Source organism: Dermacentor andersoni, chromosome 3 (genome assembly GCF_023375885.2).
Source record: "Dermacentor andersoni chromosome 3, qqDerAnde1_hic_scaffold, whole genome shotgun sequence".
Classification (NCBI taxonomy): Eukaryota; Metazoa; Arthropoda; class Arachnida; order Ixodida; family Ixodidae; genus Dermacentor; species Dermacentor andersoni.
In genome coordinates, this window is record NC_092816.1 from 133327147 (window position 1) to 133347490 (window position 20344).

Sequence of the window (20344 nt, forward strand, 5' to 3'; positions counted from 1 at the left end):
CATGACGTGCGCTCGTGAGCTCTCATTCGGCTGCCTATTTCTGAAATTTGTGCGGATGCCAGCTTAATCAAGGAAGTAGAGAGTGGAGGAGAGCGTTTAACTCGTCGGAGGGAAGTGCACACATTTATCACAAAGATGGAACACTGGTTTTCGCACAACTTTAACAAACAAAAGCCAAATAGGATATTGGAGTTGATGTCTGCGTTCAGACAAAATCGGCTCAGTCTAGGTGGTTTCGCGCCACATTCTAAAGTTATCACCAACAGCGTCACCATCATCATCATCATCATCAGCCTGATTACGCCCACTGCAGGGCAAAGGCCTCTCCCATACTTCTCCAACTACCCCGGTCATGTACTAATTGTGGCCATGTTGACCCTCCAAACTTCCTAATCTCATCTGCCCACCTAACTTTCTGTCGCCCCCTGCTACGCTTCCCTTCCCTCGGAATCCAGTCCGTAACCCTTAATGACCATCGGTTATCTTCCCTCCTCATTACATGTCCTGCCCATGCCCATTTCTTTTTCTTGATTTCAACTAAGATGTCATTAACGCGCGTTTGTTCCCTCACCCAATCTGCTCTTTTCTTATCCCTTAACGTTACACCTATCATTCTTCTTTCCATAGCTCGTTGCGTCGTCCTCAATTTAAGTAGAACCCTTTTCGTAAGCCTCCAGGTTTCTGCCCCGTACGTGAGTACTGGTAAGACACAGCTGTTATACACTTTTCTCTTGAGGGATAATGGCAACCTGCTGTTCATGATCTGCGAATGCCTGCCAAACGCACCCCAGCCCATTCTTATTCTTCTGATTACTTCACTCTCATGATCTGGATCAGCAGTCACTACCTGTCCTAAGTAGATGTATTCTCTTACCACTTCCAGTGCCTCGCTACCTATCGTAAACTGCTGTTCCCTTCCGAGACTGTTAAACATTACTTTAGTTTTCTGCAGATTCATTTTTAGTCCCACCCTTCTGCTCTGCCTCTCCAGATCAGTGAGCATGCATTGCAGTTGGTCCCCTGAGTTACTAAGCAAGGCAATATCATCAGCGAAGCGCAAGTTACTAAGGTATTCTCCATTTACTCTTATCCCCAATTCTTCCCAATCCAGGTCTCTGAATACCTCCTGTAAACACGCTGTGAATAGCATTGGAGAGATCGTATCTCCCTGCCTGACGCCTTTCTTTATTGGGATTTTGTTGCTTTCTTTATGGAGGAGTACAGTGGCTGTGGAGCCGCTATAGATATCTTTCAGTATTTTTACATACGGCTCGTCTACACCCTGATTCCGCAATGCCTCCATGACTGCTGAGGTTTCGACTGAATCAAACGCTTTCTCGTAATCAATGAAAGCTATATATAATGGTTGGTTATATTCCGCACATTTCTCTATCACCTGATTGATAGTGTGAATATGATCTATTGTTGAGTAGCCTTTACGGAATCCTGCCTGGTCCTTTGGTTGACGGAAGTCTAAGGTGTTCCGGATTCTATTTGCAATTACCTTAGTAAATACTTTGTAGGCAACGGACAGTAAGCTGATCGGTCTATAATTTTTCAAGTCTTTGGCGTCGCCTTTCTTATGGATTAGGATTATGTTAGCGTTCTTCCAAGATTCCGGTACGCTCGAGGTCTTGAGGCATTGTGTATACAGGGTGGCCAGTTTTTCTAGAACAATCTGCCCACCATCCTTCAGCAAATCTCCTGTTACCTGATCCTCCCCAGCTGCCTTCCCCCTTTGTATAGCTCCCAAGGCTTTCTTTACTTCTTCCGGCGTTACTTCTGGGATATCGAATTCCTCTAGATTAGCGTCACCAAGTTCTATGCAAATCCTGGGTTGCATCTCTTCGAAAAAAAAGAAACAGGTAACAAGGCAGGAGAAGGCAAACGGCAACGAATGAGCTGTTTGAAGCCTCGTGGCGTCACTTGTATGTGACTGCACATATGCTTTTTTTTCTGATTGTTATTTCGAACCGCTTGTTACATAACGTTCATGAACAGCAAAATAAATATGCAGTCTTCCAACTCTCTGGTCACAGTGTTTGCATATGTAGGCCTCGAGATGTAGCAACTAAATATTTCTTTCACTCATCAAACACCGATATGCATTCATATCCAACAGGTATCAGAGAAGACAATATTGTCCCACATTATCATTCAGAAAACATTCGCCTTACTAGTATTGCTGCCCGTCGGACACTCAGAGTCTATGTTACTGAGAGTGAACAAACATAGAGCAACGTTTCTTCGCGGAGCGCTCCGCATTTATCGTCACGGCGAGAGACAGCGCGTCGGATGCCGCAGCGCGAACTTGCACGATAACGAAAAGCCTCCACTCAAACCTTTCGCCAATCACTGTCGTGCGCTAGGTCACTCAAAATTTGAAGTGAAGCGCAGGCCAGGCTTTGAAGAAACACGCAAGCAAGTAATAAAAAAGGAAACCTCAGATGAAACTGCCGCGTTCAAGTGAGCAACGCCATTCCGCACGACATAACTCGTTTGCACAGTCTCGCCAAGTCTTGCGCCAAAATCACGCGTTGGTAGGGCTCACCTAAAGTCCCCAGATCGGATTTCGCCAAGTAGCGCCAAGTAGCGCCCAGTTCCTCCTCTCCTACCACGTTTGCGTCGGCCGTCATGTTCTTCCTGACGAGCTTTTTCTTCGTACTACATCACTTCTTTTCCCACGCGTTTTCTTCCTAACGCGCATTTCGGTGGCAGCGGCGGCAGCTGTGGCGGCTGCGGCAGCAGCAGGCAGCAAGAAGCGTGCTGAAAGGTACGCTGACTTCCAGCAAACAGCGACAGATATGCAGAAGTCGCCTTCGCTGAAAATCTGTAGCCGGCACAACTGGTCAAGCAAGAAAACAAGCGTGCTAGCGTCGTCGAACTCAGCAGGTGAACTGGCCCAGGAAGAACATGGCGGACGGAAGCGGCTCCCATCCGGAAGTACGCGCTGTCCAATAAGGTGCGTCGGCGGCGCCGCAAACGTTTTCGGTACTTAGCTTTTTTTAGAAAAGCTCATAAAGGGACCTTAGGCTCACCAAGAACGAACTGATAAACTGGGAATTGAAAAACATTAACATTTGTTGTTTTAGTACAGCAAAAACATTTTAAATGAAATATTTACTCGTATAGCAGTATTGTAATTAAATATTTGCGTTCATTTTATTTTCTCGCATAGGTTTCCCAGTTTCAGTGTTTGTGCGCACCACCACTCAATCGCGCTTCAATCATGCACTATTAAATATCTCTGCGCATAGGTTTTGGCACGCTTTTCGTTCCTAGCTTCGTGACATATATAGATGGACCTTGGTGGGTGCGCCTACATCCCATACTGCCTAGAGGCCACCGCTGGCCGTGCGCGCACAATTGTGGAAAAGTCCGTTCCGATGCTTGCGGGCGATTACGTTAGGAGACCGGTGTCTCTTTGAGCCCTTGTGACGTGTGACAATGCACTGCACACTCCGCCAGCCGAAAAGGATAGCACGCTCGTCCCGCAACCTTCTGCAATCATCGCGATTCCGGCAGAGGGAAAAAAAAAGGAGGCGCGTATCAGCACTGACACGACCATGAAATGACGCTCACACGCGTTGCCATATCTCTGCAGAAGGCACACGCTTCGTTAAAGGGCGCAGAGATGCAATTGCCACGCGCTCGCACATCCTGGCATTATTTTGTCCCTGCTGTCCTACACACATAAGTAGACGCATGATATCTTCATAGAGCAGTGCGGCATTGTCTTAGGTATTGGTTTTACGCATAAGTGCTGAGTATAGTATGCTAGGCATCAGCTAATACGTCAATACGAGAAAAAAATACATTGAAGCGCTATAGCACGTGGTTTTATGATATGCATCTACCATGTTAAATGCATGGTCCCTATAGTCTACGCCCCTGCTACCATGTTTGAAATATTACATAATGGTTACACACTACGGGGTCAGCTTTTGATCGCTGTGTGAGGTTCTTTTGTAGAGACTGTACCGAGGAGGGCAGCGCGCGGCATACTGCCGTCAGTTAGTATGGGCCTTCACTCAGTCTACTCTAAAGCATGCACTCCGCAGCTGAGCTCACAGAAAGATGCTCCAGCGGCACGACCGGCAGCCACGTAGGAAGGAAGGAGCTAGGAGGGAGCATTAACGTGACACAATAAAGCCAAGATAAACTGGACGAACACGTGATCAAATTCTACTAAATTTAATGCCTTGCACCACCGCGCTCTGCGTACGCTATTGCGAAAAGACAACGGCTGCGTGAGCTACGGCGAGCGCGCGCGTACGGCAGCCACACGTAGACGTCGCATCGGATACCCTCGACGAAGTCAATAAATGCGTACGTATCAACAAACGACCACAGTTGCACAAGCGTTTCGGGAGAAACACTGGGTCGAGTAGGCCAAGCGCAGCGTCATGTGTCGGGGCGATCATTTCGCGAGAAAAAAATGCTCCACAGACAGTCGGGTTCCGAAGGCGGGCTGAGCGGCGCAGTGCTTCTTTCTTGCTGTTTATTGCCGTCGTACGCGTTGCGCCAACCTTCTCTTATCCATGATCACCCGCGCGCCAATATTAGAACTCGAGGTCACACGCTGTGGGTCGCGTCCGCCGCTCGTCGCCCTCTGCTTTCGCGGTACCCTTTGATAGCATCACTGCCGCTCAAGATACGCTCCGGGCCAACCCGTCGCGAAAGCTTGCCGACGCTACTCTCGTCTGAACATCCGAGGCGCCAAGAGTTCCCGTGCATCTCAGCCCACAATGCCGGAGCTCAGAGGAAAAGTGGCCCTGATAACTGGTATGTAAACGACGTCTGCTGCAGCGGGCCGTTGTAAATTGTCGGCAAACGAACGCGCGCTACTGCGTCTCGAGAAGCACTGCGTGGAACTCAGTTCTTGTGACCCATGCGCATGATTTTAGAAAGCTACGAAAGCTACTACGTTTAGTTGTAACATTCTCACTCTTGCGTTTTGAGCCGCTGCGCTTCCTTGCTAGAAGGAATTGATTGGTCCGCGTGTAACGTCGCAAGGCTATCTAATGGGCAGAAATGGTCGCCGTAGTGACAGGAGAATGTGAAGATGAGCATTTTTTGTGGGAAGTTACTGCTGCCGGAAATCGAATATGTTGTCTTGCGATGAGGATGGTTCCTTCTAAGTTGCGTTGATACAGCTGTGGCAAGTGCGATATACAGTTCGAAAAGAAAATAAAACGCCGCATTTGCCTATCAATTACCCGTTACGTTTTTCGTCCAAAAGCTCGGTGGAATATAGAGCGGTGCCGTTTTGCGTAACTAATGATGGTGGGGCTGATGATGACGACGATTTATGTTGCATATTGACGTAAGGGCCAGATATTGACAAAGAGCGCCAAGACTAGTGGCGCATAACTGGGGCCCAGTCCCCAGTTCTTATGTTCGGGGTGCCCGCAGGAAGTGTGACCGAATTACGTCACCGCAGATGAATTACCTGCCCAGGCGGGCCTTTTCGCAACAATAACCAAAATAATTCATTCACAAATAAAGTAACTACATTAGTGATTTTTTTTGTAACAAACTTTATGACACATGTGTAAATTGGACAGCTGAAGGAAATCGCGATATAAGTCTAGTGCCTTGTTTACAACTGTAAACGGCCGTGTATTTCAAAATAACCGCCGTCAAATGTTTCGTTTAATTTGCCTCATTGCGCATTGGAACCGCAAAGCACCAATCGGTCTTAAATCGTAGGAAGGGGGAAGCGTTACGGCACCTTCGTTTTGTGCCAGCCTACTTTGTCGCACAGGACAGTTAGAGGACGAGCCACGCTTCGTGGTGCTTTGTACGTGATCACCTAAACTGAAATAATAATTCGACCCCAGTTCTTCCGATGTACGTGGCGACAGTGAAATGCGGAAACACTGGATTAGGCTTTTGCAACGATTCGATTCAGCTTTCCAATACAAACATGTGCTCGTAAAGTTCAAGACTAAGAAGACATTTCATTTATGTAATTTATTATTGACTGAATTACATAGCTTTCTTTTGCATATACTGCCCACCTCAGAGAATAATTAAACTCTAGTGACGTAATACTAGTAAATTACGGAGCTTTTTCTTTCAAAAAGTATTCGGCGTAAAGAAAAAAAAAACGCGCTATAGGTAAATAGATAAACCGGGTAACCGTATTTTATGGTAAATCAAATAAGATATTTAAAAATATGGCTCTGCATATTTTAAAGATGGCGTCCTCACTTTTCGTACCTCTATGTCGGCGCGCAGTAGATGGTCCCACAGTAGCCGTCGCAGTCCAATTAGTAAGTAACAGAAAAAAAATTGTTAACCCTTACGCTTTTAATGCCCATTTTGCAAAAGCAGAACTGCTGCTGGACGAGGCAGAGTTCAGGGCAACTTTGTCATCGTCAGCAGCCTATTTTGATGTCCACTGTGGGACGAAGGTCTCTTCCAACAATCTCAAATCACTCCTGTTTTGTGACAGCTGCTTCCATCTTGTGCCTGCAGATTTCCTCATTTCATCACGCCGCCTCGTTCCCTGCAATATTTTTTTACTCCGCTTCCGTTCCCTTGGTTCTACCCTACGGTTCTATCGGTTCTGATCTACGCATTACATAAGCTGCCAGCTCCATTCTTTTCCTCATCAGAGCCACCTACAGGGTTAAAAAAAATCTAATAATAAATGAAAACATAACGCTATGCGTTTTCAAGACGCACATTAAACGACATTTGCCTCTTTCTTTTTGCGCTCCGATTCCCGCACGGTGCACAACAGCTCCGGAATCGCCGCACACGTTTTTTCTCGACGCGCTTGTGACGCACGGAAGCTCACTGCAGTGACCCACTGAGGCATCCGATCCGTCGGCGCGCGCTCGTGCGGCAAGTGACGGTGGGTAGCCGAGGCATGAGCATCGCCAGGTATTTGACATGATGCGCGCACAGCCGATCAACTCTGTGACGAACGGAAAGTATGTCGAGACGGGAAGCGTCACGTGAGTATGTTGCCCCCCCCCCCCCCCCGTCCGGCGTCCTAGGAGCGCCCGGTTTCGGTGTCGAAGCGAGAGAAGGTGAATTTGAATCAAGGTATATCTTAACGACGGAGGTCGCTTTTTAATGTCGCGTGAATTGCTTTCGCATTCCCCGGCGGCCTTCTGCAATGCTGCGTTTGCAATGTTGGCGGCATTAATGCCAGTGCGTAAAATGTTCTTGATCAGCTTATGGTGGGTGCAGACATTCAAAGGTAGTATTGCAGAACTGCAACCAGAGGAGTCATGAACATTGTTCTGCGTTTTAAATTTTCAACGTGGCATTGTTTGCCTGTCTGTGAAGTGCAAAATATTTGAAAGCCCGTTTTTGCGTTTGTTATTTTTATCAGTGCAGATATTTGGACTTGTCGGTGTAACACTTCACAGTTTTTCTTGTAGCGCAAAAAGCACAAGAACGTAGAAGAGAATGTGGACTCAAGCAAGCGCTAACTTCCAACAACAACTTATTTCCGGGACGCACGCAGATTTTATAGCCTCAATTCTTCTCGCTTTTAAACACGTCTCTGCTAACCAGGTAACAGAGCAAACGACAGTACACCCCACCTGCAGACTAGGCAGAAGCTATTATGTTAAACGCATGCGCAGGAATTCCAACTCCTTCTTTGATAGTGACATGGACGATTGGCTAACACAAGCATTGTCAACTTCTTCAATGCGAGCACTTTCATTTATGAGACGAGTTAATTCGCATTTGCTTCTCCCGATAATAACTGTACCTTTAAATCGCGGAACGCATCCGCACTTATGACCATGAATTGCGAGGCAACCATCCGGCGAAGGCTCGTCAACTTTATTGGAGTGCTCCCTAAGTGCTCCCTTGGAGTGCATCTGCCGGTTTGTCCGATATGATTCTTTCCGCAGGACAATGTAATTCGGTAAATAACGCAGGTCCTACAGTTAACGTACCCTTTTCTGTGCTGATTTGTGCACGCGTCCTTTGTTTTACTATAAGGTCTTGTTTCTGCACACAACCTGATCAGCTTGTTTGGGCAGTGAATACTACGTCAACCTTGTCATGTAGTCCTACCTTCTTCAGGTTATGTGATAAGCGCTGGGTGCACGGAATTACGGCAAAGTTCTTTTAATTTTTAGCAGGCCCTGCGCTGGGGGGGGGGGGGGGGGGGGGAGGGCTGACGTCGAGAAACCCGCTTCTCCTGACTGCATTGCTCTGAGCAATGCTTAAGCAAATGACACAATAAAATTGTTTAGAAAACCACCCTCACTCAACCGCGCTACCTGTTGTTGAAATCTGGAATAAATTATTTGAGGGCACGACTTCTTTAGTGCATTGTGCAAATACATTTTCGCTATGCCCCTTTTAATAAGCTTGGAATGAGCAGAACTGCACGATAAAATAGGCTTATTAGCTCTAGGTTGGTAACACCAGCATATGTGATCGTAAGACAACACAAATTGTACATTGAGAAAACATACTCCTATCTATTGGCATTTTGTATGTCACATCAAGGGGACCAAGACATTCACAAGTTATGCTTGCAACACCTTCACATTCTTTTGGAAAACAATGCCAAGTGCAGTCAAAAAACAAAAGGAAATCATAAACACATTGTAATGCTCTGTAAACTGAAGTTTCCTTGAGCCTCTCTGACAAGACTCTCTACTTTTGCAAGATACAGACTGCTGGGGATGGGTGCCAAAGAAGACCCGATACATACGCCTTGTTTCTGCAGAAACGGAACATTATTTCACTGGATAAACGTTCAGGTTAGATATTGCTTGAGTAATGCTAAAAACTGAGAACAGAAGTTGCGGCTTCATTGCAAAACCGCCCAATGCACCAAATTAGTCTTCACTTTCTTCAACTCAAGTTAACAGGTCAGATTGAGGGATAGAGTAATAAAGGTCTTTTATGTCAGTGGATAATACGTTTAGCCCCTTGTCAAAGTGCACTTTAGCGAATTCTACAACATGGTCGGAAGACTTCACAAAGGAGGGGTCATTAATGTCGAGAATATTTAGCGTGTCTTGCAAGTAGGCGGCAATTTCCTTCTGCCAAGTCCTTTTCTCAGACACAATTACCCTGAAGGGGACCTTACTTTCGTGTCTTCGCGCTAAAAGATACCTCTAAACACTTCCCGCTGTTCTTCTCAATGCCTTTTACAACCTAATCCAGATCCATTTTTCATCCATCCAGATCCATCTTGTGCATTTTTGCACGAGTGCATCTGCCGGACAAACCGGCAGATGCATTAATGATAGGCCAAGGGAGCCCTCCAATAAAGTTGACAAGCCTTCGCCGGATTGTTGCCTCGCAATTCATTGTCATAAGTGCGGATGCGTTCTGCGATTTAAAGATATGGTTATTATCAGGAGAAGCAAATGCAAATTAACTCGTCTCATCAATGAAAGTGCTCCCATTGTTAGAGTTTGGCAATACTTGTGTTAGCCAATCGTCCATGTCACTATCAAAGAAGGAGTTGGAATTACTGCGTATGTGTTTAACATAATAGCTTTTGCCTAGTCTGCAGGTGGGGTGTACTATCGCTTGCTCTGTTACCTGGTCAGTAGACATATGTTTAAAAGCGAGAAGAATTGAGGCTATAAAAGTGGCATCCGTCCCGGAAATAAATTGTTGTTGGAAGTTAGCGCCTGTGTGCGACCATATTCTCTTCTACGTCCTTGTCCTAATTCTTGCGCTACTAGAAAAACAGCAAAATGTTATTTTTACGCGTGATTTTATGGACAAAAGGTGCACAAGTGCAGCTTTTTTGTCGTAAGTACATGTTGTCGAGGTTCTTATACTTTTACACAAAAATGTGACGTGGCATGGCAATGTGAGCAAAATATCCTTTTCTTTTTTTTTTACATTGCGCAAGTGCTACTTCAGGTGCTTTTGATATGTTCTCCCATTACACTGCGGATATGCATTCTAGTTCCAAAGTTGTAACAGTTATAAACTAACGTATTTACAATGCTTCGTTCACATACGCCCATCAGTTTGTCTTGCGAATGCGATATTTGCAGACACAGGTCTGCAGATATCGCATTCAGAGAATAATGCAAAATATTACGTTGTTACACTGCTTGATTTTTAGAAATAGCCCGAAATTACAGTATTCTTTAGATGAACATTGCCGTAATCGTTCTTTTACTTTCTGGGGTCCTTTCATTGCTGCTTTGCTTCGACTTTCAGTCCCGGCTACGCTTTTAGGCAGGCAGAAAGCGAGGGCCTAGCAATATTATTTGGCCTCTGATAAAGCCACAGACATCAAAACTTGTCCGCATGAGGATGGCCTACATTAGCTCTAAATATATACTTCTTGAAGGATGTAGTTTGTTCAGCGCAACCTGGAAACACGTACCTAACGTTTCTGAGCACTTCTCATTGTCAAATGCAAGTTCCCTATAGAAGGAAGAGAAAAGAAAAAGCGAGACACAACTACCTAGCCCTAAGCCAGCAAAGAACAGGCACTTATACGGCGTCATGTTGAAGTTACTGCTGTATGGTGGTCACGTGCTATCGCTCATGTCACCAATTTCCCATTGTTACCTTGTGGTATTGATAAGGTAGCCATCATTGACGTGACAACCCACGCAAGTGCGAACCGACTCGCAGAAGTTATGTCCTGAATTTGCAGGGTTGTAATACGGAATAAATTTTCAAGAAGTTAAGCTATACCCAAAATCTAACGGATTACCGTCCCTTCTACCGCTTGACAGGCGCGTCATCGGGCATCGGCGAAAGCACAGCTCTGCACTTCGCTTCCCTCGGTTGCTGGCTATCGCTGACTGCTCGCAGCAAGGCGAACCTGGAGAGGGTGGCTGAAGCTTGCTCTCAACAGGGGATTCCTCGGGACAAGGCAAGTAGTGGCGTTGCCAGCTCCGTCGGTTTACGTCGCTCGTGAAGCCGAGACACTGAGGCGACTAAGAAGCAACGGCCAGCGACAATAGCGTCGAGATTTGGCGACGACACGTTGAAGTAAATTGCAACGCCTCAAACAACAAACAGAACAAATCACAAGCGCTGAAATATATACATGCACGTGGAGTGATCTGATTATTAAAGTATCGATGCCGTAATCGCGATTGGCGGAAGCCTAGGAAAAGCACTAATTAAAAGACATCTTCTTTTCTGTAGCCCCCCTATACAGTTCTTCGACCCGCTCCCTGACAACACACCCCTAGCGGTGCAAGTTAACCAGTGAAGATGTACGTCAAAGTATCCATGAATAAGCGCTTGTAGTTATTAAAGAAGAAAACTAGATATTGAGGGAATTTCTTCTATTACTATTACTTATTTAGTCTACGCTGTAAATTTTGCAGGCACGCACGATTTTCGGCTCCATTCGTTTCAAGCCGTCTCGAGAAGGGCTCGCGGTAATGTCTGTTACTGGTATACGCCGTGGCATCCTGCCGTGCTGGACGTAAGGACTGTAAATGAAGTCTCCCTGTTATTTGTATCTTTCTCACATTCAGCCTTTCTTCCGGACATAGATAGCGCATCTATAGGTTGCCTCGCGAAAATAAAAGAAGGCCGCTAGGTATTCCACGCACATTGACACGACGAAATCACAGCCACGGCTCGAATAGCACATTGCAAGCCATTTAAAAAAAACCATCCTCGTCGAATGTATCACAAGGAGAACGCTGGGCTCCCTGCGCAGAATGAAGCAGCTGGACAACGTGAATGACCGGTGTCCACAACCATAGAGATCGTGTCACCAAAGGTGGCTTTACATGTGATGTTGGAATTAATACAAGAAACAGTGATTTCGCTATAGTGATAATGTCGATTTTATTCTAAAATACTTCACGGCCACCGGTGCCTAAGGAATGGACATCAGAAGTTCATTACTCAAAGCAAGTAATGTGCGCACGCTGAGCGGGTCAACGCACAGGGCGACATATGGTCCAGTGAAGCCGTCTTCAAATACGTGAACTGCCACGCTTCTGATACGAACTTGCACGAACTACGAAAGGCTGTCCAAAAAAGGAAATAAAAAACTTTCGTATCCTGAAACCAGTGGCTACGATGAATCAAACCACAGAGAAGCGACTAAAACAACCAGGGCTGGGCCGCTATCTTGTACACACTTGAAAAGCCGACGTTCCGTTTCGTATCACTTGATTTTCCTAGGCGCAGGCCCAGGCCAATCTAGGCCGATCGTGTGAGGTGAAACCGAAGGTCGGCTTTTCGAACTCATGCAAGTTAGCGGCCCTGACCTTTTAGATAGCAGCCCTGACCTTCCAGACTGAGTGCTGCTTCTGCGAAGCAAACGTCTACTTTCGCCGTCCTGCATTCCACTCCAGTGCCAAGCACTGCAGGCATTAATGGCGGATCAAAATGCAGGATTTGGGGAAGGCCAACTGCTCAAAGTTATAGCCCGTACTTCATGCGTGCGTGGTGTGCCACGGAGTCGCGGCACACTGCTACTACTCTGACCCACACACACCCTTGCTCACATCAGACACCATTTTGAAATTTGCATGTCATAACCCTGCTGCGATCACTAAGAAAAGCTGACCGTGTGCTTCAATATAACCAACACACCAGGCCAGCTTAAAGTTCAATACATGCACTGCATTGAACTTTACTGGATCTTCAAGCAAAAAAATGGTTAGGAAGCAAGAAAGAGAGAGAAAGCATTTATTCGGACCATCGAGGTGGTTGCTCTTGAGGTCGAGTGGGCGGTGTCCTCATTCCAGGACTCCACTGGCAATGGCTGCTCGACGTACATGCTGGACGAGAGCTTCTTGTCCCGCCAGGGTATCACCGGTCAGCTGTACCTCCCACCGCTCAAATGACGTGCTATGCGCCCTTAAGTGTTGAGGCTTGCCCCCGCACCCCCACGATATGTGAAAGACTGTAGGGCGTGTGTCGCCGCACCAGCAGCAGATGCCGCGATATGTATGTGGGAGCATTTTACTGTATCTGTGTAGGTTTGGAAATGTGTTTGTCTGAATAAGTAGGAGAGCTACTCATCCTCAGTGCTGAGCTTTCTGTGCGGCGGAGGATAAATCCTGCTGTTGAGTCACTGGATCTCGAGTCAGTCGCAGTAATTGGACGGCAGGGGCATGAAGGTAAAGGGTGGGGATTGATGAGTCGATTGGTCTTGCCCCGCTCCGTTAATTAGCGCTCGAGCTAGGGCGTTCGCCCTTTCGTTCCCCTGCAGACCCGCGTGGCCCGGCGTCCAGGAGATTTGAAGGTATTCTTGCAGCCTCGGGCATAGAATCTGAGCCGCCAGCAGCGGTGTTCGTCCGTTGGTAAAGTTACGGCCGGCCTGTTGCGAGTCGGTAACGACATGAACTTCCCTGCCTACCCTGTCTTCTTGCTTTATTACCAGCGCCGCGGCTATGGTCTCAGCCGCACCTGGGGTCTCTGCCCTTACGGAGGTCGCGAGGGCCAAGGAGTTGTCTCTCCCGTTCACGGCGGCTACCGCGAAGAGACCCCCTACAGGGTACGCCGCCACGTCCACGTACATTACGTACGGGTCACCCTTGAATGGGCGCTGTCTGTCGACGCGAACCTTGCGTCGTCCTTCATGGAGTTCATGACTCATGTGCTTCGGTATCGGGTTCGCCTTGATCTTGCCTCTGACCTCAGGCGGGAGTGATCGTTGCCCATCGAGGGCACGGAGCTCCGTTGCCGTTCCGGTCCGGTGGAGGATGGCTCTGCCCGCCGCCGTGTTCTGTAGTCCGGCCTTTTGCGAAGCCATAACCGCGTCCGACAGCTCAGCGAAAGTGTTGTGGATCCCCAGGGCCGCTAACTTCTCGTTTGAGGTGGTGACAAGGAGACCCAGGGCCGTTTTGTACGCGCCTCTGGTGATGGCATCGACTTATTCTTGGTCGCGTTTGTTTAGCGAGTGGTAGTGATACGGCATGCTATACGTTTTGTGATGATCACCAGAGCCTGGACGAGGCGAATCGTGTCCTCTTCTCGCATGCCCGTACGGCTTCTTGTAATTCGTTTGATAATCCGCGAGATCTGGTTGGTGGCAGACCTTCAGGTTTGGATGGTGTGGGAGGCTTTCAGGTTGCTCTGGATCCAAAAACCCAGAATCCAAGTCTTATTGCCTTCCGTGATCTTCTGGCCCTCAAGATAGAAGTCAATAGGGCCGGAGGACTTGTAGATTCCTCCTCCGTGCACCCGGATCACCTCGGATTTCTCGGGCGCGCAACGCATCCCGCTCGCTGCCGCAAATCTCTCCACGGCCGTGGCGGCCTCTTGAAGGGTCGCCTCTTTTCGCGCTAGGGAGCCCTTGGTGGCCCAGAGCATGATGTCGTCTGCGTACTGGGCGTAACCTAGGTCGGGGATCTTCCGCAGCTCTTTGGTCAGCGCTAGCATCGCGACGTGGAAGAGAATCGTGGATACTATCGCCCCTTCCGGTGTTCCTTTGTTCGGCACGTCGATCGTATCTGATCGAGTCTGGCGTATTCCGATGGTTGCCGTCCGGCACGTCAGGAACGATTTAACGTAATTAAATATACGCTCCCGGCAGCTGATGTCGTTCAGTCCTTTGAGAATGGCCTCGTGAGAGATGTTATCGAAGGCCCCTTTTAGGTCGAGTGCGAGCAGGAGGTGTTCTCCTGCCTTCGGATGCCCTTGAGAATTTCCTCCCTTAGGATTAGGAACGCATCTTGCGCAGAAAGTCCCGGCCTGAAGCCAAGCATGGTGTGCGGGAAGAGGTCACCGTCCTCTATATAATGTTGGAGGCGGGTTTCGATGACCCTCTCGTGCAGCTTGCCGAGGCACGAAGTCAGCGAGATGGGACGCAAGGCGTCGATTGCAGGCTTCTTTCCGGGTTTGGGAATGGTCACGATTTCCGCGTGTTTCCACTCGTTCGGTACGTGGCCCTTGCTTCAGAGTTCCTCGTTTAGGTATTCGGTCAAGTTCTAGATGTGCATCGGGCTCACGTTTCTAATCATGGCGCTGGTGATTTTCTCAACTCCGGGAGCAGTGTTGCCCTGTGAGGCTCTTGCCGCGGCATACACCTCTTCCTCCGTGATGGGAGCGTCCAGTTCTGGTCCTGGTTCTCCTTCGTATTTTAGGAGGTAGGGTCATATGGGGTCCCTACCCAGGTATCTGGTTTTTAGGGTATCAATCAGATCCTGGTCGTTTCCGAGGAACTTGTGAGCGATTTCTAGAATCGTCCGACTGGTTGTCGATTTCGCCTTGTCGGACTCGATCAGGCAACGTAGGACGGCCCACGTCTGCGCCGTACTCAGGGTACCCTTGAGCGAGGTGAAAAACTGTACCCAATTTTGCTGCGTCAGCTCGTTTGCGTAATTTCTGGCTTCGTCTGTTATTTTCACGATTTGTAGACGTAGTTTCCGGTCTAACCGCTGTCGCTTCCACCGTTTGAGGAGGCCCTCACGGGCTTCGCACAGGTGTAAGAGCCGGCGGTCGACTTCGGGCGTCTCGACCGGGCGCTGGATGGTTTTAGTGGTTTAGAGGTGGGCGTCCCGGAGGTGCTGCATCCATTCCGCTATGTCGGTTATACCGTTTTCGGGCGGGGGGTACTGCCTGAATGCCTCCCAGTCCGTGAGCCTAATTTCGCCAATTGTTCTCTTGAGTTTCGGCGTGGGTAACGAGATGCTGAGGATGTCGTGATCGCTGCCCAATGTTTCGCCCATGTGCGCCCACGAGTATTCCCTTGCGTTCTTGACAAATGACAGGTCTGGGAACGTGTCTCGACTTACACTGTTGCCTACTCGGGTTGGTTGGAGGAGGTTGGTTATCAATTCGAGGCCCATTTGGTCATTTGGTCAATCGCATCGAGGAGCGACCTTCCCTTTTGCGCGTCTCGTTGGTAGCCCCAAGTCGTGTGTCTAGCGTTCATGTCTCCCACCACTACCAGCTCGTTGCAGCCAGCGGCTCTCACGCTGTCGTAAATGATGTTACGGAAGTCGTCTTTCTGAGCCCTCGGCAGACTGTGCAGAATATAAGCGTCACAATGGAGATCGCACGGATTGTTGCCGCAGAGGCAGGTGCGCTATATTAGAACCGCTGGCAAGGCCTGACGTCTTTCACATTCTAACATGCTGTTGATTTAGCGCACATGTGGATCTCGAAGCTGTGTCTCTAGAGTCTCTCTCTCTCTCTATTTCACCGCTTCAAAGCGAAGTTTTCCCTGCCAATTTCCTACGCCTTCCTTACCAATTCGCATAAGCTTGTGTTAGAAGTAGTGCAGACCAAGGAGGTCCGTGACGCCAGGCGATGTTCGTACACGTAGATGTGCGCTGCAACACAAACGCGCCGTAGTCGTCATTTCACATGCGAGGCTTACGTCACTTTCTTCATTGCCGTTATTTATATTCAAAATGAGGCACTGGTTGGGCACAATTCATAAGAGGCGAGAATTAGTATAAACAAGTTCTAAAGAAATGACAAAAGGCATTAAAATGCAGCAATTTTAGGCATAGGGAGGAGCGCCTTAAAAGGCTATGCGCACTTCAAGCCGCGCACACTACAGACCTAACAACAAGTGTTGGGCATTGTTATTATTATTATTATTATTATTATTATTATTATTATTATTATTATTATTATTATTATTAGAATTTGTTATGAAAACGCACACACAATGAACAGAGAGGAAAACAGGGAAGGAGCAGGCTGGAAACTGCCACTGCGAGGGGCAAGAAGCCTGCCTACTCTTTAAGAAGCAGGGGGTGAAAAAAAAGCATGTCGCCTCAATGTCGGCTCATTTGGAAGCGGCGAGGCAAGAATTGCATCACGTCATAGGAAATTTTTGTTCAGTCATTTCTTTCCTTTCTCCCAAATCCCGACAATGAAAATGGCTAGAGCAGCTTTGGCGCGAAGGTAACATTGTATAGGTAACAGCTATTTTCTTAACCGCTGCCTTTCTTAGCACTTAGTCGGCGCTGTTTATTGTATATCCACTAACAGCGCGCCTTTCCTCCGCACATAAATGAGCCAACATTGCATCAGTAGCAGCTACACTATCATTTTAGCTCATTACACGCTTTATTGCTGCCTTTTTCAACACAAATTTATTTATCCTTGATAGAGAGCAGGTAGCAGGCGCAAAAAAGATGCTCTGACTGATGAGCCGCTTGACGGTGGTGATGACTCGATTCTCTGACCGCAATGAAAACACTTACAGTCGAACATGCTACCCACGTTCACCTAATAAACAACCCTAAGTCTTAACGTATCACTTTACATGGACACATATAGATATGCAGACATTTCCGTTCGATAATTTGTATAAATATGGTGGTATTGCGTACAAATAAGCAAGAGAAATTGCTTACCAGAATTGCACGTGATGAATTAGGTGTAATTGATTACTTGTAACGAATAACAGTTATTGCTAGTTTTCTCATTTATGGATGACTTTACTCGATAACGCTTATTGTATTTCAGTTACTTTTTTCAGTAGCCAAATACCTGTAACCAGTCACTTTATTGATCGGACGAGTGATGACAGGCGACGAAGTTTTGAACACCCGAATTTGGCAGGAACTGAAACCCGTGGTCGTTTCACGCAGCAGCCTCGCCGTTGGGCATGTTGAGATGGGCAAATTCAGGATTTCGGTATTTGTTTCCCCGCTTTGACAAGCTTCACCAGGATGTCAGTTGATGATTTGCACGAGCACTGCTATGACTCGACCCGCATGAGCAAATCGAACGCCGATGCGAGGAAATCAACTACGGGCGACTTCTTCAGCTTTACAATGAATCTACCAAAAGCACCTTCTGCAAATCCCAGCAAGACCAAAGTGATGTGCTTCATAGAGAGCCCAGACGATAGCATTGTGCCGTTCAGTAACCGCAGCCATTTGCTCTTCCTTACTCGTACGGTAAAACAGCGCCCTCCTCCCCAGGGCGTACATCGAGCGAGCTTTCAATGTCGCCCGCTGTCTCAAAAATAATACAAGGAAAGAGGATTAAACTAAATTCTGAAAAATTATTGTCAGTGAAGATAAACGACGTGCGAAGCGCTTCCGAGGACGCACTGCAAGAGCACGGCTACCTTTTTCTATCTACACTATTTCTGCAATATTAATCATTGTTGGGGGAAAAGTAACGTAAAAGAACTCGATTACAATTCGGAATGAATTTATTGTAATTTTCCTAGGTTTCGTTTTTAAGTAGCATTCAAGTATCCTTCTCAAACACTACGGTACTGTAGGATCTGACGTCACCGACTCATCCTGCCGTCACACGAATCAGCTACGCGTTTTGGTTTCGGCATCTAATTTATTGGTAATTTGAAATTATTGATGAATTTCTAAGCAAACTGAATCACCCTACCGGTGACAGGACTGTCAGTGCTATTTGAATATGACAACATACTAATATGGTAAAAAAAAAACACGCCAGAGTTCCTCTTTATTGAGTCCCTGAAGCACGATAAAGGAGTGTTTTCGTATTCCTTCTATAACGAAATACGCTCGTAGCGGTCGTGAATCGAGCCCTCAACCGCGTCTTCATGAGCTAACCGTCAGTGCCACTGTGCCGCCACGAGAGGTCGTAACACGATTGGGTACCTACTGTAGCACTCACTCAATGAAACATACCTACTGTAAATCTCCGCAAGGATAAAGGCGCTTCATTTTACGTTCATCATCATCATCAGCCTGGTTACGCCCACTGCAGGGCAAAGGCCTCTCCCATACTTCTCGAACCACCCCGGTCATGTACTAATTGTGGCCATGTTGTCCCTACAAACTTCTCAATGTCATCCGCCCACTTAACTTTCTGCCGCCACCTGCTTCGCTTCCCTACCCTTGCAATCCAGTCCGTAACCCTTAATGACCATCGGTTATCTTCTCTCCTCATTACATGTCCTGCCCATGTTCCATTTCTTTTTCTAGATTTCAACTAAGATGTCATTAACCCGCGTTTGTTCCCTCAAGCAATCTGCTCTTTTCTTATCCCTTAACGTTACACCCATCATTCTTCTTTCCATAGCTCGTTGCGTCGTCCTCAATTTAAGCAGAACTCTTTTCGTCAGCCTCCAGGTTTCTGCCCCATACGTGAGTACTGGTAAGACACAGCTGTTATACACTTTTCTCTTGAGGAATAGTGGCAACCTGCTGTTCATGATATCAGAATGCCTGCCAAACACACCCCAGCCCATTCTTATTCTGCTGGTTATTTCAGTCTCATGATCCGGATCCGTGGTCACTACCTGCCATAAGTAGATGTTCCAGTGCCTCGCTACCTATCGTAAACTGCTGTTCTCTTCTGAGACTGTTAAACGTTACTTTAGTTTTCTGCAGATTCATTTTCAGACCCACCCTTCTGCTTTGCCTCTGCAGGTAAGTGAGCATGCATGCAATTGGTCTCCTGAGTTACTAAGCAAGGCAATATCATCGGCGAGTCTCAAATTGCTAAGGTATTCTCCATCAACTTTTATCCCCAATTCTTCCCACTCCAAGTCTCTGAATACCTCCTGTTAACTAGCTGCGAATAGCATTGGAGAGATCGTATCTCCTTGCCTGACGCCTTTCTTTATTGGGATTTTGTTGCTTTCTTTATGGAGGACTGCGGTGGCTGTGGAACCGCTATAGATAGTTTCAGTATTTTTACATATGGCTCATCTACACCCTGATTCCGTAATGAATCCATGACTGCTGAAGTTTCGACTGAATGAAACGCTTTTTCGTAATCAATGAAAGATACATACAAGGGTTGGTTAAATTCCGCACATTTCTCTATCACCTGATTGATAGTGTGAATATGGTCTATTGTTGAGTAGCCTTTTACGGAATCCTGCCTGTTCCTTTGGTTGACAGATGTCTAAGGCGTTCCTGATTCTATTTGCGATTACCTTGGTAAATACTTTGTAGGCAACGCACAGTAAGCTGATCGGTCTATTATATTTCAAGTCTTTGGCGTCCCCTTTCTTATGGATTAGGATTATGTTAGCGTTCTTCCAAGATTCCGGCACGCTCGTGGTCATGAGGCACTGTGTATATACGGTGGCCAGTCTTTCTAGAACAATGTTCCCACCATCCTTCAATAAATCTGCTGTTACCTGATCCTCCCCAGCTGCCTTCCCTCGTTGCATAGCTCCCAAGGCGCTCTTTACTTCTTCCGGCGTTACTTGTGGGATTTCAAATTCCTCTAGACTATTCTCTCTCACATTATCGTCGTGGGTGTTACTGGTACTGTATAAATTTCCATAGAACTCCTCAGCCACTTGAACTATCTCATCCATATTAGTAACGATATGGCCGGCTTTGTCTCTTAACGCATACATCTGATTCTAGCCTATTCCTAGTTTCTCCTTCACTGCTTTTAGGCTTCCTCCGTTCCTGAGAGCATGTTCAATTCTATCCATATTATAGTTCCTTATGTCAGCTGTCTTACGCTTGTTGATTAACTT

The 20344-nt window shown here is 47.1% G+C and overlaps 2 protein-coding genes across 4 annotated transcripts in view; one reads left to right on the forward strand and one right to left on the reverse strand.

Annotated features, from left to right (window-relative positions):
• The window catches only part of LOC140216413 (cyclohexanol dehydrogenase-like), a 51168-nt gene extending 48270 nt beyond the window's left edge, over positions 1-2898 (reverse strand). For both annotated transcript variants that reach the window (XM_072286766.1, XM_072286767.1), the window contains exon 1: positions 2552-2898. In XM_072286766.1, the coding sequence (XP_072142867.1) occupies positions 2552-2636 (85 nt within the window). In that variant the 5' untranslated portion in view covers positions 2637-2898. The remainder of the gene's footprint in view (positions 1-2551) is intronic.
• Positions 2899-4626: 1728 nt separating this feature from the next.
• LOC126525213 (3-oxoacyl-[acyl-carrier-protein] reductase FabG-like) overlaps positions 4627-20344 on the forward strand; it is a 39304-nt gene continuing 23586 nt past the window's right edge. Inside the window, exons 1-2 of one of the 2 annotated variants that reach the window (XM_072287297.1) lie at positions 4627-4785; positions 10704-10843. In XM_072287297.1, the coding sequence (XP_072143398.1) occupies positions 4749-4785; positions 10704-10843 (177 nt within the window). In that variant the 5' untranslated portion in view covers positions 4627-4748. The remainder of the gene's footprint in view (positions 4786-10703; positions 10844-20344) is intronic. The other variant, XM_050173246.3, reaches the window with a different exon arrangement.